This window comes from Ambystoma mexicanum, chromosome 6q (genome assembly GCF_040938575.1).
Source record: "Ambystoma mexicanum isolate Mex_15411 chromosome 6q, UKY_AmexF1_1, whole genome shotgun sequence".
NCBI lineage: Eukaryota > Metazoa > Chordata > Amphibia > Caudata > Ambystomatidae > Ambystoma > Ambystoma mexicanum.
Genome location: NC_090937.1, coordinates 77,905,570 through 77,923,284, shown reverse-complemented (window position 1 = coordinate 77,923,284; position 17,715 = coordinate 77,905,570). Strand labels below are relative to the sequence as shown.

The following is a 17,715-nucleotide window of genomic DNA, read 5'->3' as shown; positions in this document are numbered from 1 at the left end:
TACTTCCTTGTACCCAAAAAGGATCTAACCATGCGCCCTGTATTAGATCTGCGCCCAGCGAACAAGTTTATCAAACCCCAAAGGTTTCGTATGGTGACCTTACAGGAAGTGATCCCACTGCTATCACCGGGAGATTACATGACAACATTGGACATGAAAGATGCATACTTTCATATTTTAATGTTGCCAGCGCACAGAAAATACCTCCGGTTCATGATAGAGGGCAAACACTACCAGTTCAGATTGCTACCCTTCGGCATAGCATCAGAACCGTGGGTATTCACGAAGGTGCTGGCAGTGGCAGCAGCCCACCTGCGCAGGTTGTCCATCCCAGTTTACCCTTACCTCGACGACTGGCTCATAACCGGGGATTCTTACGAAACATGCTTCTCCAATACCCAAAAGACTGTAGACCTTTTGTTCCAGTTGGGCTTCTCCATCAACGAAAAGAAGTCCAGCCTAGACCCCAGCCAAATCAAACAATTCCTAGGGGCTCTAATTCAAACAAAGGATGGCCTCGTCTTCCCCTCCAAAGAGAGGGTCCAAAACATGCTGTTTCAGATCCCTCAATATGTGACCGGTCGAGAGGTGACGGTACGCAAAGCAATGCGCTTGCTAGGCATGATGGCGTCGTGTATTTATTTGGTACCTCACGCACGCCTGCGCATGCGCCCAATGCAAGAGTGGCTCAACAGCCAGTGGTGTCAGGCCAGCGGACTGTGGGACGATCTAGTGGTAGTCTCGCAGGCCTTAGTTCTCTCGCTACAATGGTGGACAAAGGAAAACCTAGAAAAAGGAAAACCCTTTGCCACACCCGCGCCGGAAGCCACTCTAACCACAGACGCATCCCTCACAGGATGGGGGGCTCACCTATCCCATCAAACTGCTCAGAGTGTGGACTCCGAACGTAGCATCCAAACACATCAATCTTCTAGAGTTACTAGCAGTGTTCAAGGCGCTAAAAGCTACAAGGCAAGACAGTGATGGTCCTTACAGACAGCACCACAGCCATGTATTACATCAACAAGCAGGGGGGAACCCACTCTCCAGGACTGTCCAAACTGGCCCAAAATATATGGAAGTGGGCTCTCAAACAAAACATGTTCCTACTGTCACAACATGTACCAGGGGAACTCAATCTACTGGCAGACAAACTCAGCAGAGATTTCCCCCTGCCCGAAGAGTACGAATGGCGACTGCACGAAGACCTCGTCTTCGACCTCTTCACACAATGGGGATTCCCAGAAATAGACCTATTCGCAACCCTGGAAAACTCACAATGCCTAAATTACGGCTCCAGGTACCCCCAGAACCAATCCAAGGGGAACGGTCTGTCGATACAATGGTCAGGGAAATTTGTTTACGCTTTTCCCCCGACTCCCCTTCTCAACAAGGTGGTGCACAAGATGCACCAGGAACAAGTGACCATGATACTGGTGGCCCCAATGTGGGCCCGACAGCCATGGTTCGCTCACTTGATGGAGATGTCTCTATCTCCCCCAGTGAAACTCCCCTGCCCGTACAACATGCTGTCACAAGACAAGGGCAAGACTCTGCATCCATGCCCCCAGAACATGAACTTAGCAGTTTGGCTCCTGAGATCATAGAATTCGGACATCTACAGCTCCCGCAGAGATGCATGGACATCCTCAGGGAAACCAGAAAACCTAACACTCGCCACTGCTATTCTAGCAAATGGAAGAGGTTTGTCATCTGGTGCAGGGGTAAGAGCATCAACCCAATTGACTGCTCTCCCACACATATTATTCTATACCTGACCCACCTATTGGATTCAGGTCTAGTGTTCAATTCCATTAAAGTCCACCTAGCGGCACTTTCTGCATACACCACTTCCCAACTCAAGGTGTCGTGGTGGAAGATCCCTGTTATAAAGGCCTTCATGGAGGGAGTAAAGAGAATACACCCCCCGATAGCTGACCCAGCTCCCGGATGGGACCTTAATGTGGTACTTACCAGACTCATGGGCTCTCCATTCGAACCCATGCACAAAGCATCTCTTAAACACCTCACTATTAAGACTGCTTTTTTAATAGCTATCACCTCCATCAGGAGAGTAAGTGAACTTCAGGCTCTTTCTGTTCTAGACCCCTTCGTTACAGTTCACAGAGATAAGGTGGTTCTACGCACTCACCCAAGTTTTGCTCCGAAATTCATCTCAAAATTCCACGTAAACCAGTCTATAGAACTACCAGCGTTCTTTCAAAATCATTCCAACTTGGGAGAAAGGACTCTGCACACACTAGATGTCCGCAGAGCGGTCATGTTCTACATGGAAAGAACCAGACCACTAAGGAAGACTAATCAGTTCTTAGTCTCTGTGGCAGCAGGAAGAGAAGGGGATGCAGTTTCAAAGTCCACTATTTCTAGATAGATTGTTCAATGCATCACTCTCTGCTATACTCTTGCTAAGAGAGAACTGCCCTTTAGGCCAAGAGCACATTCTACTCGAGGCACGGGGGCGTCCATAGCATTCATTGCAAATGTTCCCCTTGAGTCCATCTGCAAAGCGGCTACCTGGAGTTCTGTGCACACCTTTACAAAACATTACTGTCTAGATACACACTCTAGATCTGACTCCCAGGTGGGACAGGCAGTGTTAAGACATCTTTTCTCTACTGTTCCTTCTCTTAACCCACCGCCAACTCCGGGTACTGCTCGCTAGTCTATGCACAGCATGTGATTCTAAGCAGATTAACAAACATCAGAAGACAATGCATTACTTACCGTAAAAGCATTTCTGATGGTTGTATCTGCTTAGATTCACATGCACCCACCCTTCCTCCCCGCTCGGATGGAAGGAACATAGACTTCCTTTTATATCTCTCTTTTCTGTACTCACTCACGTCTAGAAGGCTCCCTCAGGGCAGAAAAATACAAACAGAGGGACCTCGACGCGTGAGGGATTGTGGGTACAACGCACGTCACTATAGGGATAGTGTTTCAGACACGCCTTGTCGACGTCCCTTTTCGAATACGAAAACAAAATGCAATACTCCGCAGTGACCACTGGATGTCGGACCTATGCACAGCATGTGAATCTAAGCAGATACAACCATCAGAAATGCTTTTACGGTAAGTAATGCATTGATATATATATATGGTTAATAGCTGCTGATTATCACGAGACGGCCAGTAGGGAGTTGAAACACTAAATGCCTACTGAAAAGCTACAAAGCATTCTTAGCATGTGGCTGATTTGCAGGACCCAGTGATAGAAGGCAATGAGTTGACACTTCTGTATATCCTGTGGGAAGAGAAACGCAGCTTGTAATGCGAGGGCCCACGTATTACGCAGAGTACAACAATAGAGTAATTAACATATTGCCGTGTTACAAGACTGTTGTCTGGTAGCATGGGGTAGTTGCTGGAGACCGCTAAGGCTCTAGGCCCTTTCCATTTTAAATGGTTATTTTAAAGGGTTGAAAGACCCTGATGACGTCACCCTAGGAATGTATAAACGGTACCCGATGCAGTCCTAGCACTACTGTCCATTTATTTGGTGTTTGCATGACGTATGGATCACTACTGTGCTCCACTCCTAAATGTCTTCCTTCCATAGGCAGGCAACATTGCTGTAGTATGGGTTGTGAAGTAAAAGAGCAAGTGTGGATTTCAGGACCAGTGGAATGCAAATGAACCGACTCAACATTTATGAAGTTCATGTTATCAAAGAGTCAAGTAAAAGGGGCTGATCGAGATGCCCGTTCTGACCCCACAGCTTCATTAAAATAATGTGAAACGCATAGTTGAGGTCAGTCGCCCCTTGCACTCTCAAAGCAGAGCCAAAAACTGCAAAAGAACAAGAAATAACAGTGTAAATCAACGGCTACAATAACGATCACCTTATCCAAGAAATGTGCAAGTTTTGCTTTTTCACAGATCTCAAGTTGTCCTATGAGATGCAGCCATGAGATAAGTGTAAACCATAGGAGGATGCTGTTTCCTGGGTGTTGTGCTGGAGGTGTCATGGACAAGGAAGTGAAATGTGTTAGTTGTGGTCATGAAACATTTTCTGCATTTCTGTGAGCTGCAACATTGTCCAACCCTATCCTGCCCCACTTGATGTTTACAGCTTCCCCATTCCCTTTCCTCCCCACCCCTTTCACACCGATCGTGACTGGTTCTGCGATAGTGGTGCAAGCAAGTGTCTGAAGCCTACTTTTTAAAACGCCTGTTTACCAAACAGCCAATATTACTGACATTGTGCTAGTTTCCTCATCGTGTTTGATCTCCTAACTTTACATTGTTTATTTGTAAACTCTGCATTCAGTTAAAACGTCATGGTGTATTTTATTCCTGTTATTAAAGGGTCCTCTTTAAGCTTATGCAGTCAGTACTAGACATTTGCATGCTTTTTAAGTGTCAGTAGATTTCCATATTCAGTATCTTAAATTATTTTGTTTCCTCAGTTTGCAGAAAAACCGGTTTGATCGTGTTATGAAGGATGTTCTCAATTCCTGTGAAGGCAGAAGTAAGATGTTTGTTTTTATTTCTATTTCTTTACGTTTAAGATTTGGCAATCCTAATACGAATCCTAAATGGCATGATAAACTATCATTATGCATATTTTGTAAAGAATTAAGTTTCTCCAGAATATGGTCTGGCATGATATGATATAGGTTATTTATAACAAGCTTAATACCCAGAGGTTTATAAGCGTGGACCCAGGGATCGAATCTGTGTTGCTCCGTGTCGTCTTGCTTCCAAGGCGAGCACGTTGCCCCTGAGCTATTCTTCCGAGACATGGACGGGCCAGGAATTCTTGGTAAAAGAAAAAACAGTTTCACTTTCACTTATAAACTGTCTTACTCCTATAAACCAATCACTCAGCTCTGGGTCATCCTGCCCCCAGCCAATGACTGCCCTCTCCTTAAGCCCCTCCTCTGGCAGCCATCATCAGATTTCTACCGCACGTCCAAGTGTTGGGAGTCCTTGAGTTTTGCTCTTGCAGCTTTCTGCGTTATTTTTTCTTTTTTGCTAGGAAATTCCTATTTTTGTTCGATAGAGCCCGTGTGCTCTATCGTTTCTTCCTCCGACTAACTTCATCCGACTAAAGATGCCGACACATCCGTCGGCATCTTTGATCGCCCATCAAGGGCAGAATCGTTGAGTGTTTCTTCTTCGAAGTTTCTAGAAGGCCATCGGGCCTCTGCCACACACCGGACCATGTCGGAGGAGAAGGACAGGGTTTCCCTCTTAAAGCTCTGCACTATCTGCTGTTTGAGGAATTATTTGTGGAGGACAAGCATTCCAAGTGCCTCTATTGTCTTCACCCGACGCACAAGGAGGAGGATTGTGGGATCTGTCTTGGCTTTACCAAGTGCACCATTGAGGATCTGCACATCAGACTGGAGGCGTGGCTCAAAGCCAAGGCCTCTACCCCGTGTGGTTCACATGGGCATGCCTCCCCTGGATCCAGCCAGTCAGAGCAGGATTCTAAGTCCTTTGAAGGCGCTCCATCCGTGGGGGCCCAAGACAAGGCCAAGCACTGCAAGTCCGTTTCCGTCGGGGTCGCCGTGCAAGCGAATCACGCGACGAGCAGGGCGCACTCATCCTCTCCATCGGCCTCAGTCTCCAGCCATCGCTCCAGTTCTTCATCGAAGAGGAAGTCAGCTACCCCTGGGAAGCTGCAGGAGAAACCAGAGAAGGCCAAACAGCATGATAAGGGATCCAACCTGCCCGTGAAGGCCCAGGTGATACAGGCTAAATCATCCTCGAGTATCGAGTTGGTGGCGGCTGCACTTTCAGAAGTGAAAGGGGTTGACCCGGTGCAGGGTACCCTGACGGCAGCCAAGTGGCTCTTCCTCTCAGGCACGAGGCTTTGGCCAAACCAGTGGAAAAAACCCCAGAAAAAGAGGATACCGTCCCTAAGCCTGAGACCGACCACTCAGGACCCAAATAATGGGTGCAGTGGGTGTGGCAATGCTCCAGGGCACAGATATTTCTTCTTCCGATGAAGAGGACCTGGGTTCCGTCCACACGATCCCGGAAGATGTTGGGGATGACGACGACAGAGGTGGTCGTCGCGGGAGAGGGTGACGACGACGACTGGGACGACGACATAGGCACTGGGCCCAGCAAGCCTACTTCCCCGGCACCTCCCAGAGATTTGTCACAGGACATTCTTTCGACTCTCCACACACTGGTGTCAGAGATGCAGAAAAGGATGTCGACTGCACCAGCGGCACCAACGGTGTTGACACCGGTACCACCACCACTGCTGAAGAAAAGGAATCGGCACCCTACGCCGTGTCACCAGCTGCCACACATGCCCACCCCTACGGAAACCAGGATAGACACGGCATTGACATCTCTCTGCCTCCAAGGGCTTTCCCCCCGGATGAAGTGGGCTCCTTCCACTCCAAGGTCGCCCCTGCATCGGAACTCTTTGCGCTCACGCCAGAGGAGCTGAAGAAGGGCTTCCTTATCAACACTGGGAGCCGAAAAGGAAGTCCATTCTGGCAGTGCCCCTCCTGAACGACTGGGATGAGGGCCTGGCGCTGCTGAAAAACCCAGCCTCAGCCCCAGCAAAAAGAGACCGGCTGGAGAAGAAATACCGGGTACCGGTGTCTGCACCCAAGTGTCTGCGGTCACAGCCATCACCGGACTCAGTGGTCTTGGCTGCTACGCGGAAGAAGTCATCCAACCGGTCGTCCTCTGCCTCCGTTCCCCCGGACAGCGAGGGGAAGAAGTTCGCCATGGTTGGAAAGGTCATCTACCTAGTGGCGACGACAGTCAAGCCGGCAAACGCTTTAGCTCTCGTGGCCAGGTACGACTGGGAGTTATGGTTCAAGATGGCCCCGCTACGGGTTGAGGCAATGGGGAGCCTTCAGGAGGGCGAGGTCGCGTGGGACCATGCCATCACCATGGCCCAGGAATCTGCAAAATGGGGAACAGGATTTGCCTCGGTCGTTGTGACTGGCTGAAGGCCACCAACTTTAGGCAAGAAGTTCAGACAAGGGTCCTGGACATCTCTTCGGAAAGGCTGCCGATGAACCTCTCCACGCAATCAATACCGACACATACACAGCCCGTGCCCTAGGCACGCTGCAGCAGCACCGTCCATCCTTTTGTTCCTCAGGTGGGAAGTCGGGCAGATCATCGAAAGGTTTCGGCAGAGGATCGTCCTTGTACCACCAACCCTCCCTTTCTTTGACCCAGGAAGTATACAGGGGTACGTTCCAAGGCCTTCGGAGGTGGCCTCCGTCGTCATCCAGGCTCCCTGGGAGACTTGTCGGCCTGCCAGCAGGATTAGACCAGCCAAGACATCGGGCCCCCACCCCTGCACCCTGGAGGGAGGCCGGCTGGCAAACTTGGTCAGCGTGTAGGGAAACATCTCCACCGATCGATGGTTGCTGGACGCTCTCGTCGTTTCTGGACGTTTCACCGAAGTGTCAGCAGATACCACCGGTGGCCCGGCAGGAACAACACATTCCTCAGCTGCAGCTCTAGGTTCGGGCCTTGTTAAAAAAGGGGGCGATAGAGCTGGTTCCGAAGCGGCTCCGGGGCTCCTGAGTTTACTCCAGATACTTCTTAGTAAGAAAGAAGACTGGGGGGTTGATGCCCATTCTCGATCTACGACCACTCACGATCTACGATGACTCAACAAGTACATCAAGTACCAAAAATTCAGGGTGGTCACGTTGCAGCACATGCTCCGCCAACTGGAGGAGGGAGACTTCCTGTCATCGCTGCATCTAGAGGACACGTATTTCCACGTCCCTATTCATGAGAAACATTGCAGGTTCCGGCACTTCGTCGTACATGGGAAACACTACCAGTTGAAGGCTCTCCCCTTTGGACAGAAGCCGGGGCTTAGAGTGTTTACAAAGTGCCTGGCTCCGGTAGCGGCCAACCTAAGCCTACAGGGAATACATGTTTGCCCATACCTCGACGACTGGGTCATCTGTGACAAGTCAATGGTCATTGCCGTCAATCACACGGAGAGGACCGTCCGGCTACTGATGGATATGGGGTTCTCTGAACTATCCAAAATCCTGCTTGATTCCATCTCAGGACGGGCTGTTCCTGGAGTCCAGGCTCAACACCGTATCCTGCCTGGCGGCCTCCTCAGAAGCGAGAACAGTGGCCATTTTGGACAAGGTGCAACAGCTGTTAACACTGAAGATCGCCACAGTGACCACCATCAAGTCGCTGCTCGGCATGATGTCGTTGTGTATCTACCTTATCAGGCACTGCAGGTTGCGTTTGCGACCCCTCCAGGAATTCCTGGACTGTCGCTTTATTCAGGTGTCTGGAAGCTTCAAGGACAGGATTGTGCTTGACGAGGAATTCCATCAATCGATAAGAGAGTTGGGCGTGCGCTCCAACATCGCCGGGGACACAGACTTCCAGAGCCTGCCGTACCAGGAGATGGTCACCACAGACTCTTCCCTGGAGGGCTGGGGAGCCCACACCGGACGTCTCCACTCCAGAGGCCTGTGGTTGCCGGAGGAGAAGGAGCTACACATTAAAGTTATGGAACGGCGGGCAGTGTTTTGGGCCATCAAATCATTCCTTCAGCTCCTCAAAGGCAAAGTGGTGAGGGTTTTCACAGACAACACTACCACGATGTTTTTCATCAGGAAGCAGGGGTTAACCAGATCCCTGGGGTTCTCCAGGGAGGCGCAGGAATTGTGGCACTAAGCCGCTGCCCAGGGGATGTTTCTAATTCCGTCTCACCAAGCGGGAGTCAGAAACACTGTTGCTGACTCTCTCAGCACGAGCTGCGCTCTTGCCACGAGTGGGAGCTTCCGCAAGATCAAATGGACACCCTGTTCCTCAAGTGGGGCAGACCCCACATCGACCTATTTGCGACGACGCTGGAAACCAAGTGCTGGAGAATCGCCAGCAGGTGTCACCAGCTGGGGAGCATGGGGGGCGCCTTCTCCTTCCCGTGGGAGGGTCTGTTCCTGTACGCGTTCCCTCCGTTGCCTCTGATACTATGAGTAATCATTCAACTGAAACGGTGCCGGTGCAAGATGATCCTCGTCGCCCCGGTGTGGCCGAGACCGATTTGGTACCCAGACCTTCTCAGCCGACAACATCATCTCCAGTCAATCTGCCAGTGGTCGCGGATATGCTTGCCAGAGAAGGAGGCGCAATTCTGTACCATGAACAAGGATCGCTGAACCTCAAGGTCTGGCTCCTGCGGCCTTAGAGTTCAGTGGGTACGAGCTGCCGGCGGACTGCACAGAGCTCCTTGCCAGGGTCAGAGCATTGTCTACGCTTAAGTGCTACGGGCAACAAGTGGAAGCGGTTCGCCACTTGGTGCCGGTCGCAGAAGATCATCCCGTTGAGCGCCCTGGCCCCTCAGATCCTTCCCTAATTGTTTTCGGCTAAGGTGGGACTGGCGCACGCCTCCATCAAAGTGCATCTGGCGGCTAGCTCCCGCTACACCAGGTCTCCAGGACGGTCTTCTCTTTGGTCACACCGTCTCATCAAGGAGGTCCTTAATGGACTATTTTGATCGTTCCCACTGGTGAAGGCTCCTGCCCCAGAGTGGGAACTCAACGGGGTTCTGACGAGGCTCATAGTGGGCCCCCTTCGAGCCTTTGTATCATGCCTCTCTCAAGTACCTTTCGTGGAAGACGGCTTTCTTGGTGGCTGTCACCTCTGCCAGGAGAGTAGGTGAGATCCAGGCCCCGTCCTGCAAGTGGCCTTATCTGACGATAATAGTGTGGTGCTGCTGACACACCCCTCCTTCATGCCGAAGGCTCTGTCGGAATTCCATCTCCATGAACCTTTGGTATTGCCTGTGTTTTTTCTGACGCCTTAGTCGCCGGCTGAAAGGACTCTGCACTCGCTGGATGTGGCGCGTGCTCTAAAGTTCTATGTTACCCGCACAAACAGTTTTCTGAAAAACATTTGAACTTTTTGTGAACTTTGGTCATGTGACAACCCCACATAGGTATCCTATCCTATGGGTATTCTGATTATTGCACATTTTGATTTATCAGATTGGGAATCTGATAAATCAAAATGTGCAATAATCAGAATGACATCATGAGTCAAGGAAACTTAGTGTGACTAACCACATGGGTTTGACTAGACACTGAATTGAATCTTAAACTTGATTTAAGCTGTTTTCACTTGTGTGGGTTTCAGACCAGATTATTTTATGTGATGTGATATGATCATTTTTAAATGATGTTTTTTAATGAACTTTGGTTCAACTAATAAAAATTGTATTTTTTGGAGGATCATAGTAATTTCTGACTATTGGATAGGATACCCATGTGTGGTTGGCACTTTTTGGTAACTTCTTTTTGTAGATAACAGATATTGCTCCACGGAGTAAGAAGTTTGCATATCCCCACCTGTGGCTTAGAGCCGTGTCGAGAATAATGTACTTTGGTCATGTGAACCATGGGAAGGCCTTGTTCAAGGCTTCTATCACCAGATGGCTCTCCGGCTGCATCACACATTGTCACCGATTGGCAAACCGACCGCTGCCTGGCCGTCCGAGACCCCAATCTCTGCGACGACGCGTTCATATCTGGTGTGCCCCTGCTGGACATCTGCAGGGCTGCTACGTGGAGGTCTACGCACGCCTTCGCAAAATTCTACTGCGTCGACAGGGATTTCAGAGCGGAGTCCAGTGTCGGCCAAGCAGTGCTGAGCAACCTGTTTGCTTGAAGGTGATCCTGACAAGGTAAGAGTAATGGCTTCTGTTGAGCCTTGCCACCTCTCGTGGTTGTGTATGTATGTATTGTCATGTACTGCTTTGTATTTTTTATTCATGAGCATGCGATTCCATGCCAGACCCCATGATGGAGAAGGAACACCTCACTTATCTGTAACATTTGTTCTCCAGCATGGATCAGGCATGGATTCACATGCAAACTCTCCCTCCTGCCTCTCTGCGCATGCAAACCCTCCCTCCTGCCCCTCTGCGGCTCTTCTTGGTCATACTGCCACTTTTCGTGCTACCAAAGCTGAAGATGGCTGCCAGTGGGGCTTAGGGCAGTCATTGGCTAGTGGCAGTGGCAGTATGACCCAGAGCTCAGTGATTGATTTATAGGAGAAAGATAGTTTATAAGTGAAAGTAAAACAATTTTTTCTTTTACCGAGGATTCCCGGCCTGACAACGGGGAATATTCAGGAGCATGTGAATCCATGCCAGACCCATGCTGGTGAACAACAGTTACAAGTAAGTAACTTGTTCCATTTTATACGTGAAGTTCATGGTGCAGTTGTGGTCATACAGTGGTTTGAGAATTTCATTGCTTTGTTCAACCATAACAATCTGTGCTCTCGCAATTTTGTTCATCTTTAGATGGTGCCAATATTATCACTGTTCCTGTGACTTTCCAAAGCCCCATCAGCATAAATCCAAGAACCCCTGAACATATGAATAAACAGGTAAAACAATATGGGCTTGTATATTTCTGTATTTAAAAACGTGTTTGTACCATTATTCTGATGCAGAGGGCCTTGATACAACGGCAGATGGCAGAGTTTGGTTGTAACTTTATGTATGATCAATTCCCTCGTATCTCTGCAGAGATGGTTGCTTCAGCATCAGTGGGGTATTGGTGCTGTGAATTCCTTTTGGGAATTGCAGCGAGACAAATTTCTCCATTTACATAATCAGTTTAAATGCTCTCTTCCGAACTAAGATCTGTAACTAAACCATTTACCCGGAAGTGCGATCTACTGGATGCAATGTCGCACAGTTTATCAGCCACCATTGTCTACCGGTTTCAACAATACAGCCTGGCATAGTACCAAATGCCAATGAACAGTTTGTGGACAGGGTGTCTCGAGGGGTGGATGCCTCACAAGCCCGTGCTCATGGGCTGCATCGTTCATGTACTGAATTAGGGCTGTATGACTAAGCAAATGCCAAAATCTCATAGATATTATTTGCAAAAATTATGTAGTGAAGTAAATATCACCAAACCTTCACACCACGCTGGTGTTTTTAACCCTAGCCCTTCTATCGCTTCATGCAACATAGTCATGCTTGCGTTTTTTCAATATAAAACCTCCTTCTCAAACCTTGCATATTTTTCAAATGATTAGCAAATCCAAAGGGCCACATCCACGTATTAAATTGTTTTGTTGAATGTTTTTAATACAAGAAGAAATAAACCCTTCACTAAATACTGCACAATTTAGTCTGTTGCTCGCACATACCACATGCTTGGCTGTACATGGTTCCCATGAAGAAAGCAATCTTATGCACAAAATGTATACATTTTTTAATCATGAAACCTTCATAGAGTTAAATAACGTTTATCAAATTGAACACATGATGAATGACATTCCAAGAGTTACGTTTAAGCAGGGCTGAGTTGTCCATAGGGCAATTAGTCTCGTAATGTAGTCATGTTTCTTTGTCTCATGCACATGCTCCCGCCCCCTGTCCCTTCACACCCCCTCCCCCGGTTGATTTTAAGACTGCCAAACTTCTGTCTGGAAGTTGATGTATTCTTTTGCCCTTTTAAAAATTATCAACCACTAGCAAGCTTTTGCCAGTGACATTTTAAACATCCATGAGCAGCTGGGCTTACACATAGTTGCAGCAATACTATGAGCGTGATTTACTACAGCGGAGGTATGTAGAAATTGTGTGTAAACTGTTCCCGCTCACCTTTATCATTCTCGTACCAGTGACCAAACAGAGGTGCTGCTTGACTGTCCTAATGTGCTCATCTTCCACACTGGAGACAGCGACTGTGAGTCAAGCCCAATGAGTTAGCAACATTAAAGGAATTTGACGGCGACACACCGAACAGCATGCAGAAAGTTGATTCCAGCACCTGGTGTTCATGAGCCGATAGGAGGGGTAGAAGAGGTCAGATGACACTCAAGTCCAGAGTCTGAAGAAGCAAAGTGGTGCTTTGGAGGTGTGACTAAATTTGGGTGAAATATTCTCTACCAGAATGCTTGGAGGCCATGCCGGTGTGCCAACCATGCGGTTCGGTGTGGACTAAGGTGTTAAGGTGGGTCTGTAAAGGCCTCAGGGACAGGTAATGGCAGGAATGCACAACTGGTGGAAACAGCACTTTGTTGACTTCTATAGCTGGCGTCTAATGATTTATGCTTTTAACATATGCAGGTTAGCTACACTGTCCAGCTATAGATTTATATAGGAAGCCCTATTCTGGATATTGGTGAAATTAATTTGCTGTAAGAGTCTGGGAGACACCAGCCATCCATCTGCTTTACTGCCTCACTAATTTGCTTCACTACTACTGACCATTGACCATTGTGCAGGGGGCTCTAGGACTTTGGCGCCAAGGCCAGTGGAGGCATGCAGGCGCTGTGCCAGTGGCTGCCTGTCGAGTTTGCTATACAGAAAGGTGGACTGCAGTGCCATGCTTTGCTCGCATGCATTGTGTGATAATGCATGATTGGATAATGGCCTGTCCGGTCAGGAAAGTCTGAGGTAAGGTGACCTTTGTTATTCTTCAACACCCTAGAGCTGACATCAAGTGGAAGCGGCAAAGTATTACATTTTTTGTTTTCAAAAGTCAGAAAGGGGCGTTGACAGAGCGTGCCAGTAATAGTATCCCTAGTGCGACGTCTACTGTACCATGGACCTTCACACGTTGATGTCCCTCAGATGTTTTTTTTTTTTCTCCATCGTAGTCGGACGCATATCGCTGAGTTCCATCTTGGTTGACGCCATTACTTTATGAAAAGTTTATATTAGTATTTCTTTCTGTCCTTTCCACGACAGTTTACCACAACATCTCCTGCAACGGTTTCAAGCACAAGAACATCCATTGACGACAGCGACTCCCATCTTGACGGACCTTTGACTACGGCCTCGGGCCTGCACTGTAGGGAGTGCGGAGGGAGGTTCATATTTTAATCTCTCTAAGAGAATGTGTATTTCCCTTTACTCAAATTTATTTCGCCAAACTGCCATCTTTCTACATAATGGAGAACACTTATTTTAAATTCCTGTAATAGGAAGTTTCCCAGGAAGGATTCACACTGAGTGTGTAAACTTTGTCTCCCCAGGGACCATGCCGAAGGACAATGCAAGTCTTGCAAACTGTTCAGGCAAAATACTGTAAAGGACCGCAAAACTAATCTCAGGGCCCACCACGCCACGCCAGATGAGGTTGCCATGGACGTCGAGGGAGCCTCAAGCAATGTCATAATTGACGCAGAGGGTGATCGGGATCCGTCAGATTCCCACATGCGAGCTCCCGACCCCAACAGGCATGCCTGCCGGTGGTTCTGTTGCAGGGACGAGACCCGGCGGCTCAAGCACTACCAAGTCGCATCATACCAAGCACATCCCCCATGGGTGAGAGTTGACCACGTCGCTGACTGATAACCAACAAGCGGTGTCGAGGGGAAGGTCCGAACACTCCCTGTCCTCTGGGCCATCGTGTTCGGGATCACCACACGGCAGGCCCCTAAAACAGACGTTAAAGTCTGTTTTCGACGCCCTGTCTAAATCTGGGAAGCCCACGAGTGCCGACGAGCGAGCGTCGAAGGACACGTCGACGGCCTTGGAAAGAGCTCAAAAAGCTCTAAGTTAAGCAAGTTAATTAAAAAAAGAATTCTGACACCCTTTTAAATTCCCGAAAGTCAAAAATTAGAAATCTTCCACATCCCAGATTAAAAAATCACAGGCTACTAAAAGTTAGGGATTTTACTACCCCTGAGGGCACCTCTCACGGGCTATACATCATAAAAAGACCTGTGTCCCAGAACCCCTGCCCCACACTCTTCCCCCCTCTTCCAAAACCTTCAGGGAACCCCACAGAGCGGGGCAGCAGTCACTCGGCCCACTGCCAGAAACGCCTGCCTAGACACCTTGTGTTGGGCAAAGTTTGTAGGTAGTACCCTGTGGGACCACTGCACACAACTCTGACCACAGGTATTGGCAACCCAACCTTTGTTATAAGCTTGTACTACACAGTTTTGGTAGTGTGTTGAGCAGCCAGGCTTATCTCAAGAGGCGTAAATGTGAGCTGTAGTGGAGTTATATAGAGATTTATAGTTACAGGTATTCAAATAAACTCTTACACTCAAGGTTTCTTGCATAAACTATTATTAATTTATTTATCAATCAGTTAGAAAGCCTTCTTCATAAGGGAGCAATATAATAGTAACACAAATACACTTCAATACTGTACACTCTTAGGGGCTGATTCATGGAATTATTTGCGCCGAAAAACAGGATTTGTGTGCCATTCTGCCCGCAAATCCCCATTTTCTAAATTTTCTAAATGGGGATTTGCGGGCAGAATGGCGCTCACATCCCGTTTTTCGGCGCAAATAATTCCATGAATCAGCCTCTTAGTTTCTAAATCAGCAAAGACCCTTTTGGGATGGCCCACAGACAAAACGTACATCAATAACTAGGGTGCTGGGGACATTAATATCTTACTGTTGGCATTTAGAATACTTTTATGAATTTGGTAAAAAGCAAAGGTAATTAGAACACAAGAGACCACAAATATTCTTAAGCAGGCAAATACTTTTGGATCCTCCAAGAAGAGTCATACAATTCAATCAGCTAAGCCAAAGTCAATGGGCAAAAGTCTTGTATAGGATGAAGCACTTCTGATAAGTAAATGGAATAGTCTCTGCACAAGTTCTTAGGAGTCTTTGATGAAAAGAAGATTCAAATGTAGGGCTACAAGCTGATTAGACTTGTGAGTTGTAGAAGTTTCAAGCAACTCTACAGTAAGAGGTAAGTTCTTAGACTTGTTTTACAGTACCTTAGAAATGAAGAAAAGATGCAGCTGATGACTTCTGTTCCTGTGCAGCTCCGCAGATCTCACTGTTCCTGGGCCTCAGTCGTGGGGACAAGAGGGAGGACGTCGGGAGACACCTGCAATGCACTGGGATGGTCAAAACTAGCAATCGGTAAACTTCTCTTTCAGTCGCTGTTCAGTGTTTCAGCTCCTCGCGTCTACCGCAAATAGCAACACTGTGGTTCCTGGCAGTCGAGATGGACTTTCCTTGCTTCTGGGGTCCCGCACTTTGTTGAGGGGGCTCAGGCTTGGTCAGTCCTGCTTCCTGGGAGTCTGGAGGATCTCCCAAAAGATCTAGGCCTTTTTAAAAGCAACACACACAATCTGGTGGCTTACTTTGGAGTTGATTGGTTGCACCAACTCAAAGGGAGAAGTCATCCTTGCAGGGGCTTCTTGCAGGAGCTTCTTGCAGGGGCTTCTCTGTGGATGCGAACTTGGCGTTTCGGCACTGCAGCACGGCTTTGCTGGGCAAACAAACGGTCCAGGACTTGCAGCAGGCATCCTCTTCAAGCTCTTCTTCGGTACCTTTGTCCAGTGGTCGACTCTGCCTTCCAAGCCAAAGGACTCGCCTTTTATTCCTTTTTCTCCCATTCATTCCAGCCTAGCTGTCTATCACCCAGCAGGGTGGCTGTCCTTGCCAGACAGTCAGCTGGCCAATCACCACAGAATGCATTTGGGTCTCCATTTGGGCACCTCCCTCACTTTCTGGCTACCCCAGGCACTCTGGAGCCAGAGGTGTGTTTCTCTCGCGAATCCCGCCAAAGGCAAAATGAACTAAGAGACCAAACCTGGTTTGGCAATCGGAGTAAATCTCAAGGAGGACCTTGGTGACAAAGATGGCGCCCATGGTTGCTTTACAGCAGCTGTCAACGCAGCCCGCAGTAAATGCACACCATGGTAGTTTAAACAAAACCACTGCCACCAGCCATTCAATGAGAAACGGGTAACATAAAAAATGTTACATGAGAAGCTAGACAAAGGGGATACTAGATAACCCCTCCAGCACTCTATTGTAAGATAGTGTGTGCTGGAGCTAGAAAGTTACAATGCTACGTAAAGTCAATTTCACTTTACTGCTCTGGGAAACAGTAGTTTATCCCAGAGAAGGTAGTTAAACCTTTGGGAAATCTTGAATACTTCCCTGTGTCACTGCACTGAAGGTGCTGTGTGACACAATGTAAAAGATGATGCCTATGGAGTTTGTCAGACTCCACAACCAAAAGAAACACAGAGGTAAAATCCATGAGAGAGTGGGGAAAAAGGGTCTCGCTCTCTCCAGGTAAAAAAAAAATCAACTGCTCAAAATCCTGCGAAGTTGCTGGGGGTCTCTAAGGTGGAGGGAATTAGCACATTTCTGAGAATTCTCCCTAACACCATGCAGGCTACCACCTCGTTCCATCAGGACCTGCAGGACCTGGTTCATGACACTTATTTTTAGAGCACCCAAGACTCCCAAGACCCTGGCTCATACACTGACCCAGAGGACCAAGGGGACACTGGAGACTTGGATCAATATAATGATGTTGATGAGGAAGTTTACATCATCCATTCCCCAGACTACACTGACCCACCGGTGGCTAACTCCCCGGTAGACACCCAACTGCAATATAATGATCTGCTCTTAAAGACTGCAGAACATTTCAAAATAGACATTCAAGAAGCCCAAGTCGACAAAGACTTTGTGGAGAACATTCTTAGGGATAAAAAATTGGCAGCTCAATTCATCCCCCCTATTCAAATCATCGAGAGACGTATTCAACCCCCTCTGCTTAGACCCAATTTAACACTGGCACTCAACCCGCGCATCAAAGATGTTTAGACCGTCCCCCCTCAGAACCCCCATATATTAGGGGGCAGCTAAAACCTGACTCTCTGGTAGTCACCACCACAAGAAAGAGAGCGGGAACCCCTCTGGTCTCTGCCGAAGCACCTCTGGACAAGGCGAGTAAAAAGATTTACACCC

General features: G+C 48.3%; 1 protein-coding gene across 5 annotated transcripts in view; it reads left to right on the top strand.

Annotated features, from left to right (window-relative positions):
• CENPC (centromere protein C) overlaps positions 1-17,715 on the top strand; it is a 1,963,500-nt gene that overhangs the window by 196,723 nt on the left and 1,749,062 nt on the right. For all 5 annotated transcript variants that reach the window (XM_069630493.1, XM_069630492.1, XM_069630490.1 and 2 more), the window contains 2 exons: positions 4,431-4,492; positions 11,300-11,385. In XM_069630493.1, coding sequence (XP_069486594.1) covers positions 4,431-4,492; positions 11,300-11,385 — 148 coding nt within the window. The remainder of the gene's footprint in view (positions 1-4,430; positions 4,493-11,299; positions 11,386-17,715) is intronic.